The 11,608-nt window shown below is 40.1% G+C and overlaps 1 protein-coding gene across 1 annotated transcript; it reads right to left on the bottom strand.

Moving 5' to 3' along the window:
- Window positions 1-1,955: 1,955 nt before the first annotated feature.
- Window positions 1,956-10,961, bottom strand: LOC102430629 (olfactory receptor 10AD1). The gene is given in 9 exon segments (XM_014458139.2): window positions 1,956-2,243; window positions 2,245-2,400; window positions 2,403-2,515; window positions 2,518-2,711; window positions 2,713-2,752; window positions 2,755-2,806; window positions 2,808-2,922; window positions 10,575-10,691; window positions 10,957-10,961. Coding segments are annotated over 9 exon segments (1,080 nt in total).
- Between the last annotated feature and the right edge of the window lie 647 nt (window positions 10,962-11,608).

The following is an 11,608-nucleotide window of genomic DNA, read 5'->3' on the forward strand; positions in this document are numbered from 1 at the left end:
GGGGGAAGAGGAAGCACCTCTTTGGTTCTCCATGGTGACCAAGTTCTTAGCAACATCCTCCTTTCCATGTGACTAACCTTCAGACAGGTTTCTTCTTGACTATGGGCCCCTGACCTCCCTTTCCTCAGAGCATTTACTTGCACAGTCACTGCAAATCCCTTCTATGATCCTTTGAAATGTATACAAGTCTCCTTAAAAGCCTCTTACCAGTTTTGAGACCCAGGGAATGGCTTTCTCAAGGACTGGGGACCATTCCTTTGAAATGTAATCCTCAAGGAAGATAGCACGCCAATTTCCTAGTCTCTGTGGGAGGGTGAGAGCCTAACTTCAGTGGGCACCTTGCTCCAAATTTTGAAACAACCTCCTGTGAACTTACTTTTCCTTTGGGTAAGATCAATCATCACACACAGGTGGCCTAAGAACCCCCTTCCTCTCCCCGCCACCACACACACACACACACACACACACACACACAGCTCTAAAAATTTCCCCAGCAGAATTTAGTTCAATCTCCTAATGCAATAGTCTTAAGTCTTTCTTGCCTGTTTAACCTTGCCTGGTGTGATTTTTCTTGGATAATGGAAATCTTTACGTTCTGCGCTTATTGTTTCTTCTCAATTACAGTGATGTCTCATTTCTTCCACCTCTCTAAGAAATCAACTTAATGTCAGCTCTGTTCCTCACATATCCTCTGATATCTAGAGATTCACCAATTTGGACTCAAAAGATAAAGCTTTGTGGAGTAAAGGTACTGCTTTAAGTCAATGCAGAGGGTAGTATGTGATATGAGGATGCAGATAGGGTAGTAAATCTATTTGAGGGCATCTTAAATGAGGTGCATTCATCTTATGGAAGTGGTGCCAGAAAATAAAGAACAGGACTATTCCCTTTTCTTTCCTAACTGTTTTTGAAAGGAGCATGAGAAAGACGCAGTTTTCAAAGAAAGAGAACAGCTGAGAATATAATACTCCCTGAAGGGATGCTAGGTTTGGTTAAGGAGAGAAGCTAGAGGAAACCAGAGAGGTCAGGGCTGCAAATAGATAGGCTTCTTCAATGCTGGAGGTCATGTAGAGAGATATTCTTAAAAGTACAGGGAATGAAATGGATCCATTTAAGATGAGGAGGTAAGGTGGGATAGAATTGAGTTGGAATGACATGAAAGATGATTGAGAAAAAGGAAAGCAGTAGGGAGAGGGGAGTTAATTTGGGGTATGAATAACAGGGAAACAGGTAGTCTGAGAAGCCTGTTAGAGGCACTTACTACTTGGATGTAAAGGGAAATATCAAGCAGTCATGTTACTTAAAGAAACTAAAGGATTTAGACACACTGGCCTCTCCCACTTGCCCTTCCCCAACAACACACAAGCATAAATAAGTTGAATGCAGTGTTGGCAATTTAATGCTGCCACAGATTCTCTCTCAAGGGCCAGTGGAGGACAAGAAGATAGACTTCAAGCTGGTGATCCTTAGTTTTTCTTTTTCTTCTTTTCTCTAACTGACCTTTCTTAATGTCAGGTCTGTTCCCTAATTCTCTTTTTCTTAGTTCTTCCCCTATTTTTCTCATATAGGAGCAGGGTAGATGAGAGAATATTCAGGATATGAGATTGGATGTGAGAAAGAAAAGCAGACTGAAGTGATAAATTGAAAGACAAAAAAAGTCTACTCCTAAATGTATATGCAAAATGCAGGCTGGGAATAGCATGTCAAAGTACTATCCAAATACAGTGAAATGGAATTAAGTGCACTTATGTATTTATCAGATCCTATTGGAGAACTTAGAAGAAGAAAAAACCTCAGGAAATTCTCAAATTCTCCCGAGGAAAGTCCAAGAGAAAACAACGCTTGAAATGAAATCAGGTAGAGGAGCATTAGACATCAATAGGTTCTTCCAGGTCTGATGCTAGCAGAAAGGAAGCTATGAATGTTCTTTCTTGGAGCCTTTCAGCATTGGAGAGTTACCCTCCTGTCAGGGCTAAAGGAGGGAGTTTCCCCTCCAGGGTCTTCCAGCTAGACAGACTCTGCCTGGGCCAGGCTGTCCTCCCAAAGGCCCTCAACATGGCCCCCTTCATTTCCTTGTTTCAAAAATCGTAGATGATGGGGTTGCACATAGGGGTCATGATGGTGTAGAGGAGGGAGAAAAACTTGTCTTTGTCAAGGTTGTGTGTGCGGTGGGGTTTCATGTAAGAGAACATGGCCAAGGTGTAGAAAAAGATGACCACAGTTAGATGGGAGGTGCAAGTAAAAGAAGGTCTTCCCCTGACCTAAGGAGGAGGCTCTGCCAAGGATGGAGGTCAGGATGCGGGCATAGGAGATGACAGTGAGCGCCACTGGGCTGAACAGCACCATGATGGCATAGGCAATGATCATCTTCAGATTAAACAGAGGGATCTCCACAAGAAAAGGTTTTTTATGTAGTTGTCTCTACAAAATGGGCCATGAAATGTCATATTATCAAGCAGTATGCCATTGATCAGCCCAAAGAACCAGGCAATACTCACCAGTTTCACACAGACCTCATGATCTGGGCATAACTAAGCGCATAGCAGATAGCAACATAACAATCATAGGTCATAACAGTCAAGAGGATGCCCTCAGCTACACCCACACCAATAACCAGATATATTTGGGTCAAGTAGGTGGCAAAGGAGAGAGTATGATTCTTCACCACCAGGTGGACCAGCATCTGTGGGATGGGGGTGGTGATGAAGCAGGAAGGATAGGTGGCCAAGGAAGATATACATGGGGCTAAGACAGGGTCTGTCCAGGCCATGAAGATGATGAGGCCCTTCATGGCCATGGCAAGGCTTGTAGAGGACTAGAAAGAGGGCAATGAGCAAAGCCTGAATGGAAAGGGAGCTCTGCTCAAAGCCCACTAGGATAAACTCTGTCACTGTGCTTCGTTCCTTAGTTCCTCCATCGGGCCTGCTTGAGGAGGGAGGACAGGAAAATTACAGGTGAGAAAGCCGTGTACAAGTGCTACCTACTTGTATAAAAACAGATTGGGGGCAAAGGAATGAAAAGGACAGGAATTTCAGTAAACTCCCACATGAGTCAGCAGTGTTGTGGGCACTGAAAATGTCAGGCTAATATAGTCTGCAGTAATGGAACAATATTATGAACTACGGGAGGTTCTATTGTACTTTTGATTAGGCTGTATATGAAATATTGTATCCAGTCTGGGAGCTCTATTTTAAATAATTATCCATGAAAGGGATTATGTTCAGAGACAAATAAGAAAGTGAAGGATCTAGGAACCATGTGACAAATTTTGAAGGAAACTTTAAAGGGAAGTTTCAGAGAGAATCCTAGAGGTCCCTTTAAATGTTAATAGGTTTTCTATCTAGAAGAGAGAATTACTTTTGCCATGTAATCTCAATGAGTAGAACTTAAACCAGAGAGTGGAAATATCAGAGAGAAAAATTACAGGTATTTCTAATTATAAGTTTTCTTTGTTCTCTTAACTATGAAAGTAATACCTGCTCATTATAGAACACCTGGAAAATGCCAAAAAGCAAAAGCAAAAATAAATAAGTATAAAGAATCACCCAGAGAGAAACCATGTCAATATTTTAGTTCACATATTTTTAGTAATTATTTTTCTATGTTTAAGACCAACACAAGGCCTGAGCAGAATCTGCCACAGGAAATTAAATGTTGGGGAGAAGTGTATCTTCAGGAAGAAATTCAGCAATTACAGTTGATTCCAGGTTAGGGAATCTGCTACAAGTCCAATAGTGAGAAAGTAAAAAGGATAAAAATTCATTTCTTATTTGAATGGAGAACTGAGAACAATTGCATTCCACCCCACTTTACAGCCCCAAATAGTTTATTCATTTAATAACTGAGTACCTCCTATGATCCATGTATTGTGCTAGGGGCCAGGAATATAAAGTCATTCATAAGAACTTCTTCCATGATCTCATGGGGATTATACTACACTGAGTGGCCAGATTATTATGACCACCTGACGTTCGTAGGCAAATTAGCTATAATTTCGTGCTGAAGTTGCTAGAGGGCCAGACCATTATAGATAGGGAAGCAGGTTGTTTACCACGACAGCAGAAGTGATTTTTCTCTGAAGATATGGGCAAACAATGCGATTTAACAGCCTTTGAATGTGGAATATATATATACATATACACTGAGTGGCCAGATTATTATGACAGGCCAGATTATTATGACCACCCCATCAGTACTTCATTGGGCCACCTTTTGCCTTCAATACTGCAGCGATTCTTCTTGGCATTGACCCCACGAGATGTTGAAAGTTGATGTGAGGAATCTGACACCATGCCTGATGAATAGCACTGTCCAGTTCTGTGAGATTTGATGGTTGTGGAACCAGCTGCCTGATGGCTCTTTTAACTTCGTCCCACAAATGCTCAATTGGATTGAGATCTGGTGATTGTGGGGGCCACCTAAGCAAGGTAAAGTCTCCCTCATGTTCTTGAAACCACTCCTGCACAATATGAGCACCGTGGCATGGCGCATTGTCTTATTGGAAGAAGCCATCTCCATTGGGATACACCATCAGCATGATAGGATGAACCTGATCAGCAATGATACTTAGGTATGTTGTGCTATTCAGACGTTGTTCCACACGAATTAAAGGGCCTAAATCATGCCAGGAAAACATGCCCCAAACCATAACACTGCCCCGACCAGCTTAAAGGGTTGTACTCATGCATGTGGGGTGCATGCTTTCATGCTGTTTCCACCAAATTCTCACTCTGCCATCTGCATGATGCAACTGGAAACGCGATTCATTGCACCACATGATTTTTTTCCAATGCTCGACTGTCCAATCCTTGTGTTCCTGTGCAAATTGGAGACGTTTTATCTTGGTAACTGCAGACAGCAAAGGTGTTCGAACAGGCCTTCGGCTTCCATATCCCATACAATGCAGTGTACGGCTAATTTGCCTACAAACGTCAGGTGGTCATAATAATCTGGCCACTCAGTGTATATCCCAAGTCATTAGGTCAGGGGGATAAGTAACAATATAGAGAATTCTTATACTATACTAGGGGCCCAGTGTACGAAATCGTGCACTTTGAAAGGAACTGTGGGCCAGGAGGCTGCAATCCTCTGCACCCCTCCCTGGTCCCTCCCACTGCGGCCCCCGGTCCTCTGTCTGCTGGCAGCCCCTCTGCTGCTGCTGCTGGTGCTCCCACAAACTGACGGCGCTGGCCCCATTCGCACCCGCTGACAGCGTGGAGCAATTGGGGCCGGTGTCAGCAGCGGGTGCGAGTGAGGTGGGCACTGTCAGCAGATGAGAGCAGCGGCTGCTGCCCTGATCAGCCCTCAGGGGCAGGGAGAGGTGGAAAAGCCCTGAGGGGCGATCAGGGCCAGCAGCCACCACTCGCACCCACTGACGGCACCGAGTGATTGGGGGCCAGCGCCAGGTGCCGGCAGTGGGAGCAAGCGGTGACTCCAGTGCTGGCAGCAGGTGCGAGTGGGGCCGGGGCCGGCGTCGGCAGCAGGTATGAGCACCAGGCGGGACCAGGACGCATGAGAGCAAAGAATTTTCAGTAACCACCAGAGGCTCGCCCCGATGACAGTGACCGGTGCCCTACCTTGGTCTGGCACCCCCACTCACCTACTCCACCATCCTGCTATGGCCAACGCCCACCATGTTCTGCGCTCTGCTGCCTGCTGCTGACGCCCTCCATGTTCCACACACGCCCCTGGTGGTCAGCGCACATCATAGCAACTGGTTGTTCAGTTGTTCCACCATTTGGTCTATTTGCATATTAGCCTTTTATTATATAGGATGGATAATATTAACAAGAAAGTACACATTTCAGTAAACTCCCACATGAGTCAGCAGTGTTGTGGGCAGATATATTTCAAACTCTATTACCTCCATAGAGGGAATGTACCCTTTTGAAGGGTCATGAAACATTTGAAAAATACTGTTGATAGATTAGAGTGTTGACATAAAGAAAACTTAAATGAATTCCAAAAAGCCAAACAGTGCAGACTATATTCCCCACACTTATAGGCATTAAAATGCTTAAATTTCTGTGTACAGGAAATTTCTTAAAAGTATGCCTATTTTCTCCCCTTGGGGTATGAGAAAAAGAGTATTGGGGTCAGTTTGTGTATGGAATTTTTCTTAGGAATATTATTTATCATCACATTGTATACTTTAAATATCTTACAATGTTGTCAATTATACCCCAATAAAGCTGGGGTGCGGGGGGAGAAAGTCTGTCACATCCAAGTGGAAAAAATATTGTTTTGTTTTTTACTTCAAGAAAAAATGTAGACTCTCACTGAATATTTTAAATTTAGAATGTGTTGTTTTGATAAACTGTAGATGATATTTTCTGGTCAGCAGAGCCACCAGGAGTGTCATGTAGTTTGTGCACTGCACAAAGACTCCTGAAGGGGGAGTGAATGCTGAGATCCAGCCTGTGCTCAATCTACCAAGCTGTGCACCTCACCTTGGTGAGGGGCTGTGTAAATTCAGTGGAAGTGGTGATTTTTCTAATCATTCCCTGAGAGAGAGTAACTTTTTGTAATTAGCCCATTTGTCTTAGGGAAGCCCTGCTGGTCAGGAAGATCTGGCCATGTGAATATTTCAATTTCAGCACTTAAAATTTTTGTCTCATAGGATTGATGAAGTCCTAATTAGATAATAAGAAATATGTTTATGTTCCTCTGAGTGGGTTTTAGGAATAAAAAAGTAATAGTCGTTTTTTCCTAATACAGTGGTACTCAAAGTGTGGTCCACAGACAGCAATAGCCATGTCACCTGGCAACTTGATAGAAACACAAATCGTTGGGCTTTATCCTAAATCCACGGAATCATAAACTCTAGGGCTGGGGCCCAGCAATCCCTCCATGTGTTTCTGATGCACATTAATTGTTGAAAACTATGGCCCTCAAGGCAAATATAGCCCATTGACTATTTTAATAAAGTTTAATTAGAACATAGTCACACCCATTTGCTTGTATATTGTCTGTTTGCTTTCCCACTACAACAGCAGAGCTAAGTAGTTGTCACAAGGACTACATAACCTGCAAATATTGTTTTCAGATTTAGCAAATAAAAATATAACATGCCAATTTAAATGTCATTTTCAAACAATGAATACTTTACAGAAAAAGTTTGCTGACTTTTGTTTAATGTAATGATCTTAGAGTGGACTTGCTTCTGACAGAAGCATGTAAGGAAGCAATGAAAAGAGCTTTAGTCCTGATCACACACCTGGGATTCTGGTGCACCGAGTCTCAAGCATTTCCTTTCCAAGAAGACAGCTCAAACTAAAAGATCAGTCTGCCTGGGGCGGAATGGCAGTTGGTGCCACGTATTTTCCTGTTTATTATATTGAATATATCAGTTGTGTTTCCTTTTTAAAGTGCCTGGTGTTACACATATTCAATTAAGATCAAGCAGATGTTTTAAAAGAATTATCCAACTAATACAGAAGCAATTCTGTGACAACAATAAAACTAGTCATCATTATAAAAATAACCTTATCTACTTGAAAATCAGTATAACAAAAAGCTCTCTGAAAATAACTGTTCAATCAAAAAGGAAACTAAAATTGTAATTACAGACTTTCTAAGATAGGGATGGGGAACCTTTTCCTGCCAAAGGTCATTTGGATATTTATAACAGCATTCACTAGCCATACATAATTATCAACTTAAAAATTAGCCTACTATAAGGCTCCTCCCTGGCCCGGGCTCTGGTCAGGGCGTGTGCAGGAGGCAACCAATCAATGTGTTTCTCTCACATCAATGTTTCTCTCTGTCTTTCCCCCTCTCACTCTCTCTAAAAATCAATGGAAAAATATCCTCAAGTGAGGATTAACAACAACAAAATTATCCTGCTATATTTGGTCAAATATTTAATTAACTCACCCCTAATGCCTTGGTAGGACCAGACCATATGATTTCTTGGGCCTTAAATCCCCACAGGCTGGACATTCCCCACCCCTGATCTAAGAAAACTGATAATAAAAGTAGTATATATTAATAAATACTACACACAGAAAAGTTAATAGCCTGAAATACTTTTATTACTTAACAAAAAGGAATAGTAATAAATGAAATAAATAAAAATGAAATAAATCAAGAGGTTAGATTAGAAGGTGATAAACAAAATTAACTTAAGGAGGACCAGACAGGGAAAATATGTAAAAATCACAGGAGAAATTATTAAATACAAAACCAGAAAAAGAGTAGAGTTAATAAATAAAGTCAAGAATTGGCCCTTTGAAAAAGCCAATAAAATAAACTACTATTTATCTAATAACAACAATGTTTCTACCTCTCTCTCCCTCTTCCTTCCTCTCTCTAAAATCAATTTAAAAAACAAATTTAAAAAAGTGTAAACCTTAGTGTCCATTGACAGATGATTGGATAATTACAGATGATTACACATACAATGGGATACTACTCAGCCATAAAAAAGACAAAATATTGCCATTTGTGATAACATGGATGGACCTTGAAACTATTATGCTAAGTGAAATAAGTCAGATGGAAAGGACAGAAATTGTATGATTTCACGCATATGTGGAATAGAAAACAAAAATGAACAAACTAACAACAAACAAAAACAAACTCAGAGATACAGATGACAGATTAGTGGTTACCAGAAGTGAAAATGGGGGGCGGGGAAGGGGGGGAAGGGGGAAGTGGGTAAAGAGGATCAAATATATGCTAACGTAAGGAAACTAAACTTCTATACACAATAGAGTATTCAGATGTTGTATTAACTTACGTTACCCCAATAAATTCAATAAAAAGAACAAATAAAAAAGTGAAATAATCACAGCCACAAAGAAAATAAAAATAATTATGCAACAGTCCTCTGCAAAACCCCATGACAATCAATTTGAAAGTCTAGAAGTAAAGATAACTTTCTAGGTAGATATAAATCACTAAAATTCATTAAAGAAAATATAGAAACCAAATTAAACTAATATCCTGAGAGAAATGAAAGAAATGCAGTTCTGAACCTTGGCTTCATATTATAGTCACTTGAAGAATTTTAAAACATCCCCATGCCCAGACTGCCTACAAGACTAATCAAAACAGAATGTATTCAGAGAGACTCAGGCATCAGTAGTTTAAAAATCTCCCCAGATGATCCCAATGCACAGCCAAGTTTGAGAACTATCAAACTGGAGAAAGTTGACAAAGAGCTCCAGGCCCTGATAGTTTCATGATTCTTTCTAATCTTGCAGCAATGAGATATTTTTGAAGGCTACTGAAGCTATTTATAAGAACAGAAAAAATAAGTTTCCTGATTACAAAGTTATCAAACCATTGATACCAAAACCTGAAAAAGTATACAAAAGAAAAGTGTAACCAAGATAATTATTAATATTAATAATGAAATAAGCAAAATAAATTATAAGCAAATGGAATCCTTCCAGAATTCAAAGAATAGTGCGAGATGACCAAGTGAAATTCATTCCAGGAACTTGAGGTTTTTCTTAAATTAGGAATTCTACTAATATAACTCACCATATTAATATGTCAAAGATGAAAAACATCTAATCAATGAGATGTTAAGGCATTTGATAAAACTCAACAGTGATATCTGATTTTAAAAATCATTAGTATAACAGGACTAGAAATAGGCTTCCATGTCATAATTTAAAAATGTATCTAAATTAAAATAATCATAATACATACTGTGTTAGGTATTATTTATTCAAAACAATACTATGGGATAGGTAGTCTTTTTTTTATTCTCATTTTACAGATCCACAGAAAGGGTCAGTAATTTGTCCAATGTCACACAGTAAGAAGTGAAGCTCAAATTCAAATTTGCAGAATCTGATTCCAGAAGCTGCACTGTCAACTATACCCACAGCTTCAGGCTTTGGATGGCCTACAAGCACTAACCAAAGCTTTCAACGAATTAAAGGAGTGTTGTGTTGGTAAGTGTTTAACAGATGGCTCTGAGAGGTGCATCTGATTGGTAGCATTGCCAGTTTCCATGGTGCAAACACTTCTACCATGACCTATTTCAAGCTAGAAATGTGACACCATTAAACATGAAGTCAGGAAGGGACACACATAAGGTCACTGTTACATGGTTTTTCCAACCATACAAAATAATAGATGCAAGTAACTTTGAGAGCATAGATAATCTATCTATAATAATAAAAGCATAATATGCTAATTAGACCGGACAGCCAAACACCTTCCGGACGAAGCTGGGGCTGTGAGGGCTGAGTCCCTTTCACAAATTTCGTGTATCAGGCCTCTAATATATATATAAAAACCTAATATGCAAATTGTCCCCTCAGGAGTTCAACCAGGAGACCAGGAGCTTGATTGCTCACTATGACCTGTGCTGACCACCAGGGGGCAGCACGGAATGAAAGGAGGCCCCGGCCAGCAGCCAGCAGCTGGGGAAGGGAGGCCCCGGCGAGCAGCTGGAAGGCCCCAATCGGCCCTAATTGCTGGCCAGTCTTAGAGACCCTACCCATGAATGGATTTCGTGCACTGGGCCTCTAGTATTAAAATATAGTAAAAAAAAAAAAAAAAAGGAAGTGATGAATTTTGAAGGTTTATTATCTTTGTTTTGTAATATAATTTACTTGGTAGTAAGTTTACATATTTGTTTACACTGGCTGTGTTTAACAATCAGTTCTAAAATTCTTGAAAATTTAACAATTGGTTTTTGAGAGCTAGTACCAACTGGCTCCAGCATACCACTGGAGTGAAAAGGAAAGAGCAGAATTATCATTATTTGCAGAAAACATTTCCAGGAATAGGATGAATTTCTCCCTTTTTGTTTCCGCCTCAACTTATAGGGAGGCCAGGATTTATACCTAGACTTCTCTTATGAGGAGGGAATAATGTTATAGAAAACATTTCTGATCTCACTTTGCTCTAGAAATAACCTCTCAGTTAGGCACAAGTTACATATATTATGGTACATACATAAAATGAGACAATCTTGTGGAAATCATGTCTTACCTCATTCTGCTGCAATGGCTGTAAATGGCCTGTTTGTCACCAAATCACTGCAACAGGTCAGAAAGACAATCTTATGGAGCCTGAGGAAGAGCTACCGCAGGGAGGACATCTGAAGTTGGAGTCTTTTCTGGAAGAGACGGTGCCCCTCACATGAAATCTCTCAAATCATTCCAGTGAATTTTATTTTACTCAAATAAAATTTCTAATTTATAGTAATTAATAGTTAATATATTATTCCATTTAACTCTTACAAAAATCCTATGGAGTAGATACTACCTCCATTTCACAGATGAGGATATTAAGGCTTACAGCACTAAACTAAATTGCCCAAGGTTATATAGCTAGTAATTAAAGCAATGAGACTCAGACCAGGCCTTTTAAGTCCTTAGAATACTTTTTTTACTAAACCAAGGTGTCTAGGGACAGAGATGCCACGGCCTCCTGTAGGTTATACTATCAATTACTGTCTCATTTAATCAGGAATACACACACACACACACACACACACACACACACGCACACGGTATAATCCACATTTTCGTATAGTTATATTCCTCATTATTTAAATTTAACCCATGGTAAATAAAAGCTTATTGTGATTTGAATATATTTATTAACCATTTTAGCCTTTTTTCCCCAGGCTAAATATTCA

This window comes from Myotis lucifugus, unplaced genomic scaffold (assembly GCF_000147115.1).
Source record: "Myotis lucifugus unplaced genomic scaffold, Myoluc2.0 scaffold_91, whole genome shotgun sequence".
Taxonomy (NCBI): Eukaryota; Metazoa; Chordata; class Mammalia; order Chiroptera; family Vespertilionidae; genus Myotis; species Myotis lucifugus.